The sequence below is a fragment of the Dipodomys ordii genome, unplaced genomic scaffold, assembly GCF_000151885.1.
Source record: "Dipodomys ordii isolate 6190 unplaced genomic scaffold, Dord_2.0 Scaffold19, whole genome shotgun sequence".
NCBI classification, from domain to species: Eukaryota; Metazoa; Chordata; class Mammalia; order Rodentia; family Heteromyidae; genus Dipodomys; species Dipodomys ordii.
Window position 1 is genome coordinate 455,556 of NW_012267235.1, and position 19,676 is coordinate 475,231.

At 52.9% G+C, this 19,676-nt stretch overlaps 3 protein-coding genes across 3 annotated transcripts in view; 2 read left to right on the forward strand and 1 right to left on the reverse strand.

Annotated features, from left to right (window-relative positions):
- The window catches only part of Rasl10b (RAS-like, family 10, member B), a 6,980-nt gene extending 6,169 nt beyond the window's left edge, over positions 1 to 811 (forward strand). Inside the window, exon 4 of the mRNA XM_013013065.1 lies at positions 615 to 811. Within this exon, the coding sequence (XP_012868519.1) occupies positions 615 to 811 (197 nt within the window). The remainder of the gene's footprint in view (positions 1 to 614) is intronic.
- A 2,626-nt stretch (positions 812 to 3,437) lies between these two features.
- Gas2l2 (growth arrest-specific 2 like 2) lies at positions 3,438 to 11,396 on the reverse strand. The gene is made up of 6 exons (XM_013013066.1): positions 11,012 to 11,396; positions 9,282 to 9,523; positions 8,169 to 8,276; positions 6,569 to 6,665; positions 5,764 to 6,010; positions 3,438 to 4,980 (listed from the first exon to the last, which is right to left on the reverse strand). The coding sequence occupies exons 1-6, from the start codon at positions 11,394 to 11,396 to the stop codon at positions 3,438 to 3,440; spliced, it is 2,622 nt and encodes an 873-aa protein (XP_012868520.1).
- Positions 11,397 to 17,232: 5,836 nt separating this feature from the next.
- LOC105983225 (chromosome unknown open reading frame, human C17orf50) lies at positions 17,233 to 18,778 on the forward strand. Its single transcript, XM_013013068.1, has 4 exons — positions 17,233 to 17,245; positions 18,091 to 18,191; positions 18,258 to 18,472; positions 18,555 to 18,778. The coding sequence occupies exons 1-4, from the start codon at positions 17,233 to 17,235 to the stop codon at positions 18,745 to 18,747; spliced, it is 522 nt and encodes a 173-aa protein (XP_012868522.1). The 3' UTR covers positions 18,748 to 18,778.
- The last annotated feature ends 898 nt before the right edge of the window (positions 18,779 to 19,676 follow it).

Below are 19,676 nucleotides of genomic sequence, written 5' to 3' on the forward strand. Positions count from 1 at the left end.
GCATGCGTGTGCCTGCGCGCGCACGCGCCCTGCCCTCGGCTGCTGCAGGCCCTACCTTCACCCCATCCTCCCCATCACCCCCCCACCCCCGTGTGAGCAACGCGCTCCCCCCACCCCGGTGCAGGGATCATCCGTTCCCGCCACGGGAATAAAACTCTTGAGGGTCCTGGCCCCAAAGCGCCGCCTCTCCCCCACCCCGCAGCCACGCACCTCCGGGTGGAGGCGTACCTTTGGGTAAAGGCGGACAGGGCGAGTGGGGAGCCCCCCCCTCCCCGTCCCGCCCCGGGGCCTCCCCGCGGGGCACAGCCACCTTCAGCGCGCTGTTCTTAGTGTAGTGCGGTGCCCGGCCCGCAGGAGGCGCTGCGGCCTCTGCCTGGCCTGGAGGTGAGCTGGTGAACTGGAGGGTGGGGTGAGGAGGTGCTGCCTTGGCCAGACCCCTGCCCGTCTTCTCCGAGTGCGAGTGTGAGTGCGTGTGCGTGTGTAGGTGTGTGTGTGTCTGTCCGTCCGTCTGTCTGTCCTCACTTGTCTTATCCCCTTCCCTCCTCCTCCCCCCCCCCACACCCCCAGCTCCGCTCACAGGGCTCTCTCTCATCTCCTTCTTCCCCTTGTCGCAGATCCTGGCAGCTTGGTGATGCCAGGCCTTCTGACCTTCAGCACCACTGGCACAGGGCAGAGAGATGCAGGTGGCCCAAAGACCGCCATCAAGGGGTCCCAGATTAGTCAGGGGGAGAAGGCCGAGCTCTCCCGCTTCCAGGGAGACCTCCCTGCTCAGCAACCCCCAGAGACACAACAACCTACCTTCCAGCCTTAACTCGATGGTCCGTCCCTGCCGGGTGCCCCTCACCCCCTACCTGTTCCCAAAGCCAGGTCACCCCTAAGTTTAAAACATTTGTTTTGCTTTGACAGAGTGTGGACAAGGGAATCCCCCCCCCCAAAGGCTAGATTCCTTTCCATGATTGCCAGGTTCCATTCCTCTGTTACCTCCTGCACTGACTGGGCGGTTGGCCAGATCGAGGGAATGTTGGGTTGTGAGGGGAGCTGTTGGTGGCAGGCAGGGTGGTGCCCAGGAGGGGGGGTAAGGTTGTGCCAGTGACCATTCTGTCCCTCAGTCCCATCCCATCTGACTACCCCCGACTCTGCCTGCTTCAGATCTCAGATGACTCGGATTACAATCTGGAGGAGGGCAGAGCCCAGGAAAAGAATTAAGGGGAGCCCTGTGCTTGCGGGAGATACGCCTGCATCCCCACTCACTGGTGGAGGCCCTCAGGATCTGACGCCCCTTGTCCCAGCAGCAGGTGGCCCTATGCCCTAACTCACCCCACCCCCATTTTCTCCGGCTGCCTGGCCGGGTTTCTACCTCTCGTCACCGGAGCTGATCACTGTCAGTTTTGTACCGAATTAGAAATAACAATAATCGTGAAGATTCCAGGAACGGCCTGAGGGATTTCTGGGGGGACTTGGAGGGAGGGAACAGTGGTACTATGTCCTCTGCCCCCGGTCAAGGAAGTTCTCCTTGGGCCCTCAGTTCCAGGTCCAGTGGGAGCACATCGAAGACCCTTGTTAAAAGACGGGCATATATATAGAACACAGCCTTGGCCAAGGCTACAGCACCTAGACCAAGAAATCAAGTACTCAGAGGGGTGATGGAGAGGAGGCGAAGGGAAGGATTGATCGAGGGAATCTGATTCTGACTTCCCTCACTGCTTCCCATTCCCTCCACACACACACACTGGGGGCAGCAGAGCCCCACAGTCGCCACCCTGACCTTGAGCAGTCTAGTGTTGCTGTGTTCTAGACCCTGCTGTACTGCCTGACTTTGGGCAAGAGACTCCCTCTTGGAGCCTCCCTCTGAAACAGAGGAGGTGGCTCCCCTTCCCCACACTTCAGAGTGGCTGGGAGGGTAAGAAAGAGGGCTGTCTCCTTTGGTCTCCCATAACCCCACCCCTGGTTCCCAGAGGGATGGGGTGAAGGATGGCAGCATCTAAGTGCCCCGATCATCCTCACCTTAGAGGTACCTGAGGTAAGGGTGGGGGCCCAAGCCTTTGGCTGCCCCTCATGGGAGCTATTGGGATGTAGCACTCCCCCACCCCTCAACTGTCCCCACTTCACCCCAGGTATTGAATTTCAGGTCTCCACTCTCATTCTGAGTCTCTGTCCTTCCCCTCCAACCACCAGGGTTTCCCACCACAGGGTCTGGAAGTATGTGTGATGCCCACTGAGCTGTTAATGGAAGTCAGATTAAAAATCAGGGAGTGTTTCCCTTGTTTCTCTATCATGGTATCCGCCCTGTTCCTCAGGGAGGGAAGGGAAGGTCCCCAGGGCATCTGTGGCCGGGATCTGTGTGGCACCAGGGTGAGGGGGTGATGTGGGCTCAGGCTCAAGGCCTAGATCAACTAGGAGATGAAAGGAGAAGGGCTTGGGATTCATTTCCTTTCTACCCAACAGCAAAAACCTCCAACTAATTCTAGATGGGAATAATGGGCCCTGGCCGCTCTCTAGAGGCTTGTTGTCACAGGAGTCTACGCCAGCTTCTCTGCATCTTCACACTCCAGGTTGAGACTTTGGACCCTCTCAGTCATAACTTCTCAGTTGTATATGTGTTAACAACTCAGTCAACCCTCTCTCTTGATGCTGAATGGACTCTTGTTTTCCCAGCCTAGGCACTAACCTTTATTTGGCTGGCCTTGTCCCTGTCCATGGTGCTGATATTCCAGCCACTTCGGAAGGAGAGTGCGGTCCTTCAAGACTAGCTGAGCCTCCAAAGAGGAAACCCCCTTCATCACAAACTCCTTCCATCTGTCCCCATGCTCTCCAGTGGGGAGAGCACTTGAAGCTTCTCCTTCCTCTACCTCCACTGCTCTACTGTGAGAGATTCGAGAAGCTTGGGGCTTAAGGAAGACCCACATGTGTTTAATAACTTAAAAGTGTGGAGACAGGTGGAAATGGCCGAGTCAGGAGTTTTGGGAGCTTTTCTGGAGGAGCATGATAAGATAGAGGGATGCCCACACCCCCTGGCCTAATGCTGGAATTGCAGTGTGTTTTTCCTCAACTGAGCAGATTCAGCTGCCCTTCCCCCCTCTCTCTTTCTTTCCCTCTCTTAACTCCTTCCCCCCTCTCTCCTACCATCCTTCCTTCTCCCTTTCCCCCTCTCTCCTTTTCCTTCTCAGCCCCCCTCCCCCACCACACACACACACACTGGACAGGATTTCATTAGGTAGCCCAGACTGGCCTCCAATTCTTGATCCTTCTGCCTCTGCCTCTTGAGTGCTAGCATTACAGATTGCATTATCACACTTGGCTGGGTGGTCTGTGATGCCTTCTGACTCCTGCCTGGCCAAGGCCTATGTTGAAGTGAGCAAACAGCTCTTCTGTTCTTACATACATGTGTTCCTTTTTGCTTCCTTCCTCCCCACCCCCGACCCCCCGCCACAAGTTCCTCAGACCCAGGATTCCTCCTCAGGTGGAGGTGGGGCTGGAGCCAGCTGCCGAGAGCCCTGGTCCTCCAAAGGCTGGGGGCTGCTCTCCAGTGGGTGGGCCTGCTCTTTCTTTTCCTTTTCCTCCTCCGCATTTTCACTTGCATAACCTCTGTCTGCCTGGCTTGCCCTCCCTTCCTTGATCCCCACTCTGGTTTTCAACAGTCTGCTCCTGTGCAGTGCCCCTGCTGAACCCAGACAGAGATAGGCCAGTGGCTTGGGGATTCGTGAAGGCTGCTTCTCAGGTCTGTGATCCTTCCGGGGCCGGATCCTGGGCCTCAGCTTCAGCTTATAGATGGATGGGACTCTCTGGGGCTTCTGGAGTGTTCTCTTGCCCTTGCCTAGGCAAGCCTTGGCTTTGTCAGAATGAGACTCTGAGAGTGAAGGTCTGGGGGCCTCCTGGCTGGAAGATACGGTAGGGGTGGAACACTCCTGCCCTCCAGGAGGCAAGACATGGCTCGTCTTGGTGTCCTCCTCACTCAGGCTTGCCTTTTCCTTTGGCTTACTCTCTCTGGCTCCCAGCTTCCCTTTTGTGTTTCCTGGGCCTCCAGTAACAGCTGGCTTAGGGGAGCCTGTAGGGGTGACCTTCCAGGATCCAAGGTCCACTTTAAGGAGGGGTGGGGGGCCTTGAGCTAGTTCTTGGATGACTTTGTCATAAGGACCACCAGGTGCAGGCCACCGCCCACTCAGGCTGGGGACGTATACCCCACTTCGAGGGATGACTGATGACCCTGTGTCCTGGGGACAGGCACCCCCTACTTCCAGCAGCTCCATGTTGGCCACAAGCTCTTCCAGTCTCTGGTAGACGGATTGCTTCCCAGTCCTGCCAAGGGGCAAGGGGGTATGCTGCCTTTCCCGCTCCTGTGGGCCAGTGCCCCAGGGTGCTACGGCCTCTGCAGTGACTGGGACGTCTGGCTGCTGGTCCCCTTGCCTCACTTCCACAGAGCAGCTTCCATGTCTGGACCTGGCAAGGTCCCCAGTGACAGTCTTTGGTGAGCTGGGGTTTCTCCCCACTTCTGCCACAGGACCTCCATTTGCAGCACCTGGACAGCTTCTTCCTGGGGTGACAGGACAGGCAGGGGATAGCCGGATTGGAATCTTGGTGAGTCCTTTGACAGGGGATGGAGAGGGGACAGATGCTGGCTCCTTGAGCTGGGGGGAAGCACCCTGGTGTGGCAGCCCAGGGCCTGGAGGGTTGGCTGGGCTTGAGGAATGAGGCAGAGGAGATGGTCCCCTCCGTGATGTCACTTTGGTGGTGACATCAGGAGCTTGATGTCTCTGGGGAGTAGGGGCCCTGGCATGGATTCCCAGGCCCTCTGTCTTCTCATGAACCCAAGATGTAGGAGTCCTTCCTCTGGGAAGTTGACCAGAGTATTTTTCCTCTTTCCTTCCTACAAGGGCATCCTGTGGCTCTTGGCCCCTATGGGTAGGTGAGGACTGAGGAATGGGTAAGCTTCCCCCACCTGATGGCTGCCTCCAAGATGGGCTGAGCGGCCTTTCCTGGGACCTGAAAAGAAGAATCATAGGCTGAAAGGGAAACTCGAGGCCAGCAGGGACTTGGGAACACAGCTGTATGGCTGCTTCAGTCTGTGCTCCCTCCCTTGTTCTTAGAGCAGCAGAGAGAAGGCAACCTAGGCCTGGCTTGGGGTGATTTCATATCATTCCAGACCAGAGATCTGACAACTGGCGGTCACCCTTCTTAGGGGTAGATCTCAGTGTTATGTCTACCAGAAGGACCTGTGGTATGTCCTTTGCCTTTCTGGGCTTCTGTCTCCTTTTTGTAAATGAAATGGGAGAATCAAATAAGGTAAGTAGATGACTCAAAAGAACTGATTTTTTTTTTGGTTCTGAACAATGGAAGATTCTACATTGTATGTGTGTGGTATGGAGTTTGAACTCAGGGCCTCCTGCTTGCTACACAGACACTCTACTGCTTGAGTCATGCCTCCAGCCATTGTTTGCTTTCATTTTGTTTTGTTTTTGCAGTACTGGGGATTAAACCACAGGGCCTTGCACATCTAGGTAATCACGTTACCAGTGAGCAACATCTCTAGCTCCCTTCTTGAAATTGAGCTACAGTCTCCTTATATAGCACAGGTTGGCCTCTTTCTTGAGAGTCTTCTGCCTCAGTCTCCCTACTAGCTGGGATTACAGGTATGTGATACCACACCTGGCAATCCTGAGGTCTTGTTGGAGTAGGGGCATTGCTCCATTTATCTCGGAGTGGAGAGACCCCTGAGAAGATGCACTGTAAAGGAGAAAGAAACCCTTCCTTGTCCCTTTCCTGTACCTTAGGAATGGCTCCATCTCTTTCAGGGCTGCTGCTCTCTCTTCACCATAGGGTCTGGGGGAGGAGTGAGGAGAGAGCCTGAATTTTCGGACTGAAGAGGTATATGTCTTCCAGTCCACTGGAGGCAGAGGGCTCTGTGAGCGGCTGATGGTCATCACAGGCTGAGGCTGTGAGGGGCCATCTTCAACTCTCACTTCATGCTGAACTGGTACAGTCTGGGGCTTCAGGAATCTTCCCGGTTTGTGCGCTACCAATATAGTCCCCAAGAGAAAGGAGAAAAGGGAGGGGTTCAATTCCTGCTGCTAGGACCTGCTGTTCCTCTCCTCAGATGTCCACATTTCCCTCACCCTGCTTTAGAGACCGGAGGGCCCACAGCAGCACCACCAGTTTCCCTGTTGAGGAGTTTTAGGAGATACAATGCGGTCAGCTATTGGGCTCGCTTGAAGTTGTATCTGTAGTGCACATCCACAGCTTTTAGTTAGATTCTGTGCCCCTTTGGGATGGTGTGAAAGGCTGCTGGAGATTAAATATCTTAAAAGTCACACACCACAGATGATCCCAAAGCCAGACATTAGCTCTGCAGAGATTACCCTGACCCAAGCCTGATTCTGGGTGTGCTGCACACCACCTAGTGGCTGTATGCAGTACTGTGCCATGATTGCCCAGCTAGTGTCTTCCCCAACCCTCCAGCACAAGCTCAAGCCCTAGGAGATCTCATCTGCCTCCCCCCTCCATTGCTGGCCTCCCAACCCATAGCTATTCCTCTCCAACCAGCCCCACCAGGGAGTGCTCTCAGGGAACTCACAGAGGGACGTGCACCGGCAGGGGTCATGTTTGTCCAGATAATGGCCCAGCGTGTCCCAGCCGCCCCCCACACGCACCATCACATGGTCCCGCAGGATCTGGGGGGGCAAGGGTGAGGTTGAGGACACTGTGGAGGGCATCTTACTCCAGCTGGAAGGTTTCTGGCACACACTCAGGGATACACCCATCTATATACTTGTATACCCATAGGTCCTTCCTACACACATGTGGCCAGGAGCAGATATAGTTTGCAGTCTAGTCTGGCACCAGCTTCATGACTGGTACCAGTAAACACTAGTTGTCAAAGGTGGGAAGCAAAGTGAGAGGCAGGAAGTTGCCCTCCTGCTGCACCAGCGATCAGACGCATTGCGTATAAAGAGACACTCTTCTCTCCTGTCAGGGCAGAGGGGTCTGTGTCTTCTTATATCTTACAGACTTATGTGGGGTCTGAATGTTTCTAGCATTAACTGTGCACTGTCAGGGAGCCACTTGTGGGGGTCCTACTCCACTCAATGATGGGGCAGATCACATAGTCCTTCCAGGCTGCCACATCCTCAAAATGGGACAACAGTTCCTTGCCCCTATCCATCACCAGGCTGTTACCTCAAGGTCTGGTGAGGTCTGCTCCCGGGTACTCTCTGTGCCCAAGCAAAAGGTCTTAGCTAACTAGGCACTGGTGGCTCATGCCTATAATCCTAGTTACTAATGAGGCTGAGATCTGAGGATCCCAGTTGGAAGCCAGCTCTGGCAGAAAAGTCCGTGAGACTCTTATCTCCAATTAACCACTAAAAAACTGAAAGTGGAGTGGTGGTTCAAGTGGTAAAGTGCCAGCTTTGAGCAAAAGAGCTAAGGGAGCTGGGTGCCAGTAGCTCATGCCAGCAATCCTATCTACTCAGGAGGCTAAGATCTGAGGATGGCTGTTCAATGCCAGCCTGATGCAGAAAGGTTTATGAGACTCTTATCTCCAATGAATCACCAGAAAACAGGAAGTGGCACTGTGGATCAAAGTGGTAGCCTGGAGTAAAAGAGCTCAGGGTCAGCGCCCAGGCCTTGAGTTCAGCCCCATGACCAACCAACAAAGTAAAGGTCTTGGCAGTGCTGTGAGTGAGCTGCTGGCTGTATCTTGGGCACAGTCTATGTTTAGTGAGGTGCTGTAGCTAGGTATAGCTGAGTGCCCTGCACTGCTGCTCACTGTGCAGAACGCACTGAGCAGGCGTGAGGACTGGACTCGAGTCTGTGGCTGGGGCCACACACTGAACACAGACCCAGGTTCCCAGGTCCCTTCCTGTGACCTAGCATGTGGGTGGAGTGGAGTAGAATGGGAAAATGAGGTACCCTCTTCATGCCCTGCTTCTCCCTGTGGGGCGATGGTGGAAGCAATGGAGGGTGGTGGTTCTAGTATCCCCAATGGGAGGATAGCATAAGCTTGTCACATTTGCCAGGAATTTCCTAGAGAGATAAACAGTTCCAAGGGCAAAGGTCTTGGGGTGTATGGTGACTTTCTGACCTTGTCCTTAGCCCCCAAGCTTCCATGGGAGCTGGGCATTCTGCTGAGGCCCCTCAGGAGAATGGAGGCCCCTCAGTCCCCAGATCAGACTTACCCGGATGAAGATGAGGGTGTTGGAGTCCCCCACTCGGTACTTCCCCTCAGATACCTTGACCATGGAGAACTGCACTGGGCATGTGCAGCGGCTCACGAGACTCTGCACCTGTGGGCAAGGATCACAGGGCTTAACCTTCCTCCACCTGGACACCCGTGTCTCCCCATCATGCTGCATCAAGCTAGATGGGATCCCACCTGCCTTTAGAGATAATCCCCTATCCCCCAGCTTGCTGCAAGGGGCTGAGGAGCAAGTAAAGACCCATGAAGACCAGATCTGCAGCAATATCTATGGCTCAAAGCCCTCAAAGCTCAGCTAACAGGAGCCATGAGGAAGTGGGATAGGCAGTCTGATGAGCTTGGATCAGAGTCCCATGTCCTCTGCATCACAGACCTTTAGTTAAGACCTCCCTGAAGAAGCCAAGTGCTGCTGGCTCATGTAATGCCCTGCTTCTGGGGCAGGGGGTAGGGGGTGGGGGGAGACACAGGGAAGGAAAAGAAAAGAAGTATCTGAACTGGGAATGTGGCTTAGTGGTAGAGTGCTTGCCTAGCATGCATGAAGCCCTGGGTTCAATTCCTCAGTGCCACATAAACAGAAAAGACTGCAAGTGATGCTGTGACTCAAGTGGTAGAGTACTAGCCTTAAGTAAAAAAAGAAGTTCAGGGACAGTGCCCAGGCCCTGAGCTCAAGCCACAGGACTGGCAAAAACAAAACAAAAAATATCTCTGAACTCTATTTCCTCCTGTAGAGAAAAGGGATTCTTCACAAAAAGAGCTACCTCCTATGGAGGACCCCTTTCCCACAGAGCTAACCATTCAAATTGCCTGGGCTGACACATGTAACAGGTAGATGTTATTCCTGTCCCTACCAGTACTTGAATCTTGAGTTGGGATATGGGTATGGTTCTAGTGGTAGAGCCCCTGCCAAACTTGGAGCTCAAAACCTAGTAAGGAGCATGACCCCTGCCCACATGGTTGGAATGGGGGCTCTGGTGGAAGTTGACTACTCTCAGCCACACGGTGGAGAGATGGTGCCCCAGAGTGAGGCTGGAGCAGGAAAGGCGCAGGGAGAGAGGTGGGTGCAGATGCAGGGGTGCGTGCAGGGCTCCCTCACCATCTGATCCAGGTTGCGGAAGTGGCAAGGCCGGCGCTTGGGGGGCGCGGGCGGTGGGGGGTCGGGCGGGGGCAGGGCCAGCTCCTGCCGCAGCTCCTCCTCAATCTCCTCCTCCAGCTGCACCAGGGTGGGTGCCGCCACGCCGAAGCGCCAGGCCCGGCGGCCGAGCTCCAGCAGACACAGCACCACATTCTTCACGTTCTTGCGCCGCACCAAGTCCTCCGTCTCGAACATCAGCACCTCTTGGGGTGGGATGCAGGGGGGCGGGGGAGGGGGGTGCGCAGGCAGCGTGAGAGAAATCCCTGCTTACCACCTAAGGAAGCCCAGGGCACCGTCCCAGACATGGGTGCAGACGTGAGGGTCTCAGGATCTTGGGGTGGAGACGACCCCTAAGAGGGTGTCTGAGCAGCCTGCTTCAGGCGCTGGGGGCGGGGGGGGGAGAAGCTGGCAGGAGAGGCTGGGGTGAGAAGAGGTGGTGTAAAAGATCTAGGTGGGAGCCAGGGGAAAGCAGGGTAAAGGGTCCATTCCATGTAGCCTTTCCTCCAACCCCTCAGACCACCAGGATGGACCAGGAACTTGGAAACTGTTTGGTCCACTTCCCACTTCCTACCTCATCCATAATCCTAGCTCGGGTATAACCAGGCAGAGCTGAGTACAAGCTCAGGACACCCTGTCCCTGACTGGCCTGCCACTGTGTGACCTTGAGCTAATCTTCTGTGGAGCTGAGACATGGCCTGTTTCACAGCCTGTTGTGAGGACTAGATAAGCTATCCTCAGTTAGCATTTGTAGTGATGCCTACTATGGGGAAGTGCTCTATCAAACCCCAACTTTAAATTATTATTATTATTATTATTATTATTATCATTATCATTATTATTTTGTAGTGCTGGGATGGAACCCAAAGCCATGGCATATTTAAGTACATGCTCTATCACAGAACTACTCAGCCTAAACACTAGCTCTTCTGAACCCTCCAGTCTTGCCCTGTCACCAGCCAGCAGCCCAAGAGCCTGGCCCTTCCTGTCTCATTCACACACCAATCTTTGGCCTAGGGATGACAAAATGTCTTTCCTGGGTCTCTCAGGCCAGTGAGTTGAGGAATCCTGTCATGTCCCTCCCCTAAGTCCTACAAGTCTCAGCTTGACTGGGCCTGTCCCTAGCATTGTCCCTCCTGCCTTTGTGTCCTGAATTCTTCCCCCACCCCACCCCCACCCAGCCCTGCATCTTCCGGATCTCAGCTTCTCCCAGGCATCTACACTCAATGCTTGTCCCCACCCTGCCCTTCCCTAGAATAACCTTCCCTAGACTTCTGTTTACACCTTATAGTCCTCTCCTCCCTCCACAAATCCTTTCCTAACTCCCACCTCTACATCAACAGGTCTGCCCCCTCCCCACTCACACCTGGATTTTGAGTGTGTGTGTGTGTGTGTGTGTGTGTGTGTGTTGGGGGGGGTCTGTTACTTGGGCACCCAGTTTCATGGTCTTCTGTACTTTATGCCCACAGTAGTGCTCAGCACAGAAGAGGTGCTTCATATATGGGTCATATATGGGTCACATCCACTGATCTATCATCCCTATGTATTTACTAGGAGTGGGGGAAATGAGTCATGAAAGGAAATGAGCTACCCCAAGGCAAATCTAGAAGAAGCACCCAGGGTCTTGATCCCTCCCCCCACCCCCAGTTCTGGCCTGAGCCTCAGAGAGAAGAGTCGGGCATATGGGGGATTACCTTGAATTCCCATCTCCTTGCGACACCACTGGATGAAGTTGGACACATTGTCCCTGGCCTGGAAGCTACCTGGTTGGGCAGCCCCATTGCAGGAAACCCCAGTCCGGGGCACAGGAATCCTTTGGGCCCTAGCAGGTGCCTCTGCCAAGAAAGCCAGGGCAGCCTCGGTGACGGTGTTGGCATGCCGGCACAGTACCAGGCCTGTCTCCAGCACCTGCAGGAAGTTGGCTGCGTCAATGTTCAGCCCGTAGAGATCCCGCAGCCACTCGGCCAGGTCTTCCTTCATGGCCTCCAGATACTGCTCGCTGGACTTGAAGGGCCGGATGCTGCGTACAGGAGCCACCGGTGTGCTGGGTCTCCTCCTGAGTCCCCTGCGCTGGGACATTGCTGGAACCTCAGCAGAGGGGGGTGTGAGTGTCCCCAGTCTCACACCTCACTCTTCACTCCCCAATTCTCCCCAAATCAAGGGTCCCCTTCTACCTTCAGAGCTCCCAGGATTTCTGGCTTTGTCTCTACTTGCTTCTGGCTCCAGCCTCCAGGCCAGGCCCTGCCTCCATCCCCCCCACATTCCTCAGTCCCTGCCAGAACTTTCCCTGTTTGGTGGCCCTTGCAGCAACCTCACTCTAGGCTAGCCAGTCCACAGAGAGTTCAGAATCTCCCAGGGTGGGTGGAAGTTAAGGACACTCCTCTCTCCCCCAGGGCTGGACAGGTCAAGCTGCTGTCTCTGACTGGTCACTGCTATACTGCCACTAGTCAGGGAACCTGGCAGGGCTGTGCCCTCCCTGCTCTGCTTTCCTTCCTCTCCTTGGAGACAGAGGCTGCTACAAACACTCCTTGTTAACCCTTCAGGCAGGCTGGCTGCCTGAAGTGAGCCCTGGTGCCTAGGAAGCGGGCAGCAAGTCTGGGGCTGACCTCTCTCACCCAGCTAACCTAGTGTGTGGGGTGGGTTTGGGGGGGGAGTTGAAGAGAGCAGGGAGAAAAGCAGGGGCTATTGTGCTTTCTTAGGATTCAGAGAGCACTGGAGAAGAGGTATTCACACACACACACACACACACACACACACACACACACACACACACTGAGGCGTTTCAACCTAAATCCCTACATAAACTGCATACACTACCACACCACCCAGCATGTCTGACTGTAAAATGTCTGCCTCTCTAGGGTGCTGGGAGGAATAAAAGAATAATGTATGTAAAACAGCAGAGCAGCAGAAAACTCAGGCACTGATATGGGTAGGACATAACTCTCAATGATTCTCTGAGCAGCACTGTGTGCTACATCTGCAGAACCTGCCCCATCTCTGCTCTAACCATGTGATCCTTCAGGAACAGACTTGTCAATCAGAGCACCTCACCCCTATGGCCATAGACGGCTGTTCATTCAGCAAAGATTTCTTGAGCACCTACTCTGTCAGGCCTTATTATGGATCTAAGGATAGAGCAATAAACAGGCCCTTGGACTGTTGGAGCTACTAATATGTTACTGGGTGGTGAAAGAACAACAGATAAATCTGGCTGGGAATGGTGGTACATGCCTAGAATCTCAGCACTTGAGAGGCTGAGACCAAGAAGATCAAAATTTCAAGGTCAACCTGGGTTCCATAGCAAAGACTCTTGGAAAAAAAAAAACCAATTCAACCAAGTGTTGTCCTTCACACCTATCATTCCAGTTCCTAAAGAAGCAGAAATTTAGAAGATCATGGTTAGAGGCCAGCCCAGACAAAACATTCACAAGATCCCATTTCAACCAATGACAGACAGATGTGGTAAAGCATGCCAACCAGATGGGAAGTATAAATAGGAAGATGATGGACCAGACTAGTCTAGGCATAAATGTGAGACTTATCAATAAAAACAACTAAAACAAAAAGGGCTTGGTGTATGACTCAAACGATAGAGCACCTGCCTGGCCAAGTGCAAGGCCCCAAGTTCAAAATCCCAGTACCACAACAAACAAACAGCAAGATAAATCTGTAGTAGTAAACCAAATACTGGTTAAAAAAAAAAACTGAGAGTATAATAACAATTATTTAAAAAAAAAACTGAAATAGGGGCTGGGAAGGTGGCTCAGTGGTAGAGCGCTTGCCTTGCATGCCTGAGGCCCTGGGTTCGATTCCTCAGCACCACATAAGCAAAAAGAAAAAAGCCGGAAGTGGTGCTGTGGCTCAAGTGGTAGAGCGCTAGCCTTGAGCTGAAGAGCTGAGGGACAGCGCCTAGGCCCAGAGTTCAGGCCCCCCCAAAACCCCCCAAAACCTGAAATAATAAAGGAGCAAAGGAGAAGTTGTAGGGAGGAGATTACAGAGGTGATCAAGGAAAGCCTTATGAAAAGGCGACATGTGAAATCTAAGAAGTGAGGAAGCACATTGGCAATTAACTACCTGGGGGGGAGAGTGCTCCAGCAGAGGTAGCAGCTCGTGCAAAAGCTGTGAGATACATTCCAAAAATAGCAATGGGAAGAAAGGTGAGAAAGGAAGTAACCACAGGGGTCCCATCCTACAGGACCCTATAGTGACTCCAGAGACTTTGGGTTGGCTTTTGTTGTTGTTTCTTCCTGAGTGAAGTGACAAATGCACTACAGAGTGGTGAGCAGGAGAGAAACGTGCTCTAACTCAGGCAGCTGAGTAGAGAGGGCCTGCAGGACCAAGGGTGGAGTTGGACAGTGCTTAAACTATTACTGTCCTGTGAGGAAGAGAGAGTAGATCAGGCCAGGAGGTACTGGTGGAGATGATGACACAACTCTTAAGGAGTTCACAGGATTGGTCTAAACAGAGTGTCTCCACTTTGGCAATGTTGACGATTTAAGCTAGCCGATTATTTGTTGTATATGTTGGGTGGAGAGGCTGTCTTGGCCACTGTAGCCTGCCAAATATTGGTATTCCTTCCACCCTCACTAGGAGAACAAAAAAAAGCATCTGATCTTTCCTTTTCCTTCTTAGGGAACCTACTGGTCTAGGAGGTAAGCATGAGACTCAAGCTAAATAGAGCCCTTCTTTTGGTTTTTAAAAATCAGAGCTACAAGGGTAGGATCTTTTCACAATTTTCTTTTTCTAGTCCTGGGGCTTGAACTCAGGGCCGGGGCACTTTCTCTGAGCTGCTTTGTGTTCAAGGTTAGCAATCTACCACTGAGCCACAGTGTCACTTCCAGCTTTTTCTGTTTCTATAGTACTGAGGAATCAAACCCAGGGTTTCATGCATGCTAGGCAAGCACTCTAACACTGAGCCACCTTCCCAGCTCCTCTTTTCACAGTTGTATGGTTAGAATTTCAAGGTTGCAGGCCTGGAGCACACAGAAGAAACTATTCTCCTCCTCTTTCTCATTCTCTTTCTTCTTCTTTTTAAGTTTTGTCTGTCATGGGGCTTGAAGTCAGGGCCTGGGCACTGTTCCTGAGCTCTTTTGCTCAAGATGACTGCTCTACCACTTAGAGCCACAGTGCTACTTCTGAGTTTCTGGTGGTTAATTGGAGGTAAGAGTTTCATGGACTTCCCTGCTTGGGCTGGCTTTGAACCACGATGCTCAGATTTCAGCCTCCTGAGTAGCTAGATTACAGGTGCATGCTACTGGTGCCAGCTTAGTAATTTTCACTTTTTTATGGATTATTAACTCTTAATTACATGAATTTATGAGTCTTTTTGTGTGCTAGTACGGGGTCTTGAACTATGTTCAAGCTGGGCTCTGTCCCTTAACTTTTGCGCTCATGCCTGGCACTCTACCACCTGAGCTACTTCCAGCTCCATTTCCAACTTTTTGGTGGTTCATTGGTGGTTAAGAGTCTTATGGACTTTCCTGTCCAGGCATGCTTTGAACCTTGATCTCTTGATCCTTGGTTCTCTGATCTCAGCCTCTTGAGTTGCTGGGATTATAGGTGTGAGCCACCAGTGCTCCGCTTGGGGAATCTTCTTTATTTAAATGCAATCCTTACTTTTTAAACACTCTGTGTAGGCTAGGGATTATTATTTATTGCTCTTTAGCATTATTATTATTTTCAGTGCTGGGAATGGAATCCAGGGCTTTGCATATACTAGGCAAGTGTTCTACCACTGTGCTGAATCCCAGCCCCAGGAATTTAAACACACATACAAAATGAAAGAGAACTAGAAAAAGCCTCTAGCCAGCTCTAAAAGAGTTGGGTAGAGATCATTCCTTTTGGAAGATTTAAGGATGGAAAAAAGTGTGAACTGGGCTTTGAATAAGAAATGAGAAATTCTATGCTCACATTTTTACTAGGTCAGAGGAGTTCTTAATTAGCAGGAAGACACAGATGGAGCAGTGACAGAGATTGGGCCTACCCACTCTTTTATTCTTATGCTACTTTGAGTTGGGTTGCTGTCAGTTAACAGCATGAAAGGAATATTTGGAAGACAAAAGTAGAGCAAATAAAATGGAGTTCTTCCTCCTCCCCCTACCACACTTGTATGGAGCCTGTCAGTAACTTGTAAAGGACACATTCTGTAGCCTAGATTCTGAGCCTTAGCGTTCATGTCTTGAAGTGGGCCTTGGGAAAAACAAAAAACCAAAAACCTGACACTCCTATTAGAAAAATAACAAAGCAGAAATAGCTGAGGGCATAGCACAAGAGGTAGAGTGCTGGCCTGTGAAGCCTTGAGTTCAAACTCCAGTACTACCAACAAATAAATAAAGTTTAATATGAAAAAAACCCTCTGCAGTTTTACATTTATTTATTAACATGGTTTTTCTATATAGACCGAGCTGGCCTCAAATTCATAAGCCACTTCTCAGCCTCCCTACTGAAATTACAGGCATGAACCACTATACACAGCTTGATGATGATGATGATGATGGTGGTGGTGGTGGTGGTGATGATGAAGATGCTGGTCCTGGGGCTTGAATTCTGGGCACTGGGCTCTGTCCCTGAGCTTCTTTTGCTTAATGCTATCATTGTATCATTTGAGCCACAGTGCCACTTCTGTCTTTTTCTCTTTTCTTTCTTTGGGTTTGTTTGTTTGTTTGTTTTTGGTGTCGGTCATGGGGCTTGAACTCTGGGCCTGGGCACTGTCCCTTAGCTCTTCAACTCAAGGCTTGCGCTCTACCACTTGAGCCACAGCACCACTTACGGATTTTTCTGTTTATCGAACCCAGGGCCTCATGCGTGTGAGGCAAACACTCTACCACTAAGCCACCTTCCCAGCCCCAACTTCTGGCTTTTTCTCGATAGTTTATTAGAGATAAGAGTCTCAGGGACTTTCTTGGCTGGGCTGGCTTTGTACTGGGATCCTCAGATCTCAACTTTCTGAGTAGCTAGGATTACAGATGTGAACCACTGGTGCTTGGTCCCAGCTTTATTTTTGATAACTGGCATCACCTACAAGAGTTAGAAAATAATGCTTGGGCTTGCCAATGATGTGAAGCCATCACTTTTGGATGGAGATTGTCCATTCTGAGTTTGCACTTGCTCTCAATGTAGGTTCCTCCCTTCTCTCAGGGCTCTCCTATATGTATGTCTGACACCATCCTCTGCTTGTGTGGGTGCTCTCACAGAAGACCATTAGGAGGCTAGAAGATACACTTTCAACATGCTTTTTGCTAGTGTTGTCTTTCTGAAAGTCTCACAAGCCCCGAAATTGCTCCCAGGAAGAAGAAATGCACATCCTCAGTGGCAAAGGGCTGCTGGACAGATGTGGGAGGAGGAGGAGGCTGGACAGACGAGAAGAACAACTGGGCCTCAGATACTTTGTGGTGGTGTCTTGATGGGATGCTCCCTGCAAGTCCTGATCTGGGCTCCTTGGTGCAGCTGTGCCTGCTGAAAGCAGGAGATCTCAGGAGCCACCTGAGGAGACTGCTCCTGGTGCCTTTATCCAGGAAGAGCTCCCAGCTGTAGTCTCCTAACTGTAAAAACAATTGCTGAAAGTCAAAAAACGTAAATGATGTTAAGTAGAGCTAGGATTTGAACCCAATCTATGAGGGCTTAAAGCTACCTCCCCCCCAGTTCCTGCTGTGTGTGTGGGGGGCGGGGGGAGAGTGGAGGTAGAAGAACATGAGTTCTGAGTACTTCAGAGGCTCTGGAAAAGGTAGCAGTTCTGAGTGGAATGCTACAGGAGCTGAAGTTCTAGCCCCGCCTCCAATGTTCCTCTACCCCACCCTCCCAATCCCCAAGAGCCAACAAAGGCCCTAGAGACCCCATCAAGTTCTACAGGCTCCCAGCACCCCCTCACATCCCAGTCCCTGCCCAGGAAGTGGACAGGTCCGCTTTGGGAAGAATGGATAGACTTGGTAAGTGGCCGTCTGGGGACTAGGCTAAGGGCCTTGTGGCCTAGCTTCCACCAACCTGCCCATCATCCTGGCAGTCCCAGAGGAAAATCTGAGCTTTTTCTTAATGACCAGTCTATGTGATTACAAGGCCTCTCTTTTCTCCTTCCTAGTTTTGATGTCCACACCCACATCTCTTTGCCTGCTCAGTTCCCATCTTTATCTTCTCTGGACTTCATAATGCCTCTTCAGTGGTCTACTACTACTGGACAGAAGAAGAAAGAGATTCCTTTTCCTAATTGGTTCACTCCCAGGGCAGCCTTTTCCCAATTGATTGGATGTAGCAGAGGCCCTTTTCTGCTTAGACTTGCCCAACAGGAAACTTCTCATAATCACACAGAGATACTTGCAGACTGCCCACCAGTGATCATGCAGGACTGCCCCACGTTGAGGAAAGAAATCTCACTTAGAAAACAAAGACAACCAATGAGGACAATCAATGTTTATTAACAGCCTACAGAGATCAGGTTTCTTCCTTGGCAATCTACAGGTTGATTGCTTACCCCTTCTCTCCTGTCCCCGCACCCCCAAGCCTGAGGTTGGGCGCTGTACAGACACTGTTTTTCAACAACCCTTGAGGTAGGCACTGCTTTCCATTCTACTGATGACCAACAAGAACTTGGCAGAAGCCAGGCGACTTGCTAGGATTCCTTAGCTAGGAAGTACAAGAACCTGCGAAAAGTCAGATTCATCCCCTCCCCCCCCCCGCTCCCTCCCCCAAAGTCCCATCAGGCTCCTGCGGCAATCAGAGCTCCCAGGTCCTCCGCTGGGGGACAGCAGGCCCGCACTGACCGCTTCCCGCCCCGCAGGTGTGAAGACCCCCTTATGGAAGAAGGAACAGGACACCCGGGCCAGGAAGGCGGAGCGCGAGGAAGACCTGGAGGGTTCGGGGGAGGAAGAGGAGGAGGAGGAAGAGGAGGAGGAGGAGGAAGAGGAGGAGGAGGAACCGAGGCCTACCGCGCAGGGTGCCTCGCAGGACGAAGCGGGGGCGCGCGGGTCGGGGACGCGCGGGTCCGGGGCGCGCGAGGCGGGGGCGCGCGAGGCCCGCGAGCGCAGCTCGGTGTCCTACTGCCCGCTGCGCCAGGAGCCCAGCACCCAGCAGGCGGCGCTGCAGCGGCGCACGGACCTCGGCTTCTGGAGCTGGCTCAGCCCCTTGGCGCTGCTCGCTAGCCTGGCGGCCCCCGCCGACAGGTGAGACGCGTCCTTCCACAGCCTCCCGCTCCTCCGAGGGAGGGGCGCCGGGGCACTGAGCACTCGGGGGCCCCGCCGGCAGGAAGCGGAGCCCCCCGGAGGAGCCATGCGTGCTGGAGACGCGGCGGGGGCGGCCGCGCCACGGGGGCTGCGCGCGCTGCGAGATCCTGTTTTGCAAGAAATGCCAGTGTCTGCACTGCCATCCGGCCTATATAGCTCACTGTGTCCTGGAGCACCGCGATCTGGGTAAGGTGGAGACCCCCCCCCCCAGCTAGGGGAGGTCTCAGTACCCCCACTTCGACCTTTCTGCCCTCTATGCTTGCCTGCCACCCGTCTCCCCAAACTTCTTTCCCCATTCCCCCTGATATGGAGCACTTTCCAGCATCTCCAAGAACACTTGCCACAACCACTCCCCCCTCTTCTAGGAGGCGCCCTCCCCCTCGGTGGGGTGCGGGTGCCTGCCCACCGGTCATCCAGCAGAGCCCAGCATTACTTAGAATCCCACTTCCTCCTCCGAGGACTCTCAGTCCCTCCCGCTCACCTGATCCGTGTCCCCAACACAAGCGCACCTGAATCTCTTTCAGGTCCTCCGGGCAGAAGACAGGTTCCCTTCCTCTGAGAAACTCTTCCCCTTCCACCCCGCCCCTTCCCTCATTCAATAAAGCCTCGAATCAAAGTGTCAGTGCATTGGGGTGAGTAATGAACATGGTGCCCTCTTGTGGGTCCAAGCCAGAGAAATGAAAGGGCCTGCAGGGAGCTTCCTCTGGACAAGGCATCTCAAAGTACTTTCATCCAAGGGCAGTCAAAGGCCATCCTTTGAGAAGAAAAGAAGGCATAAGGCCAGCATCGCCCCTGGGGAGCTGAGGGCTGCACCCCTGCCAGACCATTCTCCCCTCCCTGGAAGCCTGGCTTGCTGAGGTCACTTGTGTGCGTTCAAATGAGGCCTGATGGGTGGGGTGGGGTGGGGTGGGGAGGGCTGAAGACTCAGATGCTAAAATAAACGGGGAGACTAACTGCAGCAGAAGAGGCTGGGGAACTGGTTCCTTCTATAGGAATCCCAGCTATTCCTGGCCAGACAGCAGCAGGTTTGGGAATGCTCTGTGTGTGGCCTGGAGAATGAGGGCTTAGGAAGTAGGAGGCCTCCCCCAACCTGCAAAGCCTGGAGGAAGCAGTATCCCCTAGGCCTATAGCAGGGCAGACTTCA

Coding starts and splice junctions, on each gene's coding strand:
- LOC105983225 (XM_013013068.1), top strand. Junction 18,192..18,257: donor GGGAGGAAGAGGAGGAGGAG/GAAGAGGAGGAG, acceptor GGTGCCTCGCAG/GACGAAGCGGGGGCGCGCGG. Junction 18,473..18,554: donor CTGGCGGCCCCCGCCGACAG/GTGAGACGCGTC, acceptor CCCCGCCGGCAG/GAAGCGGAGCCCCCCGGAGG.
- Gas2l2 (XM_013013066.1), bottom strand. CDS start 11,396: ATGTCCCAGCGCAGGGGACTCAGGAGGAGACCCAGCACACCGGTGGCT. Junction 8,277..9,281: donor TCCGCAACCTGGATCAGATG/GTGAGGGAGCCC, acceptor CCTTGCCCACAG/GTGCAGAGTCTCGTGAGCCG. Junction 6,011..6,568: donor CTGCCGGTGCACGTCCCTCT/GTGAGTTCCCTG, acceptor CTATATTGGTAG/CGCACAAACCGGGAAGATTC.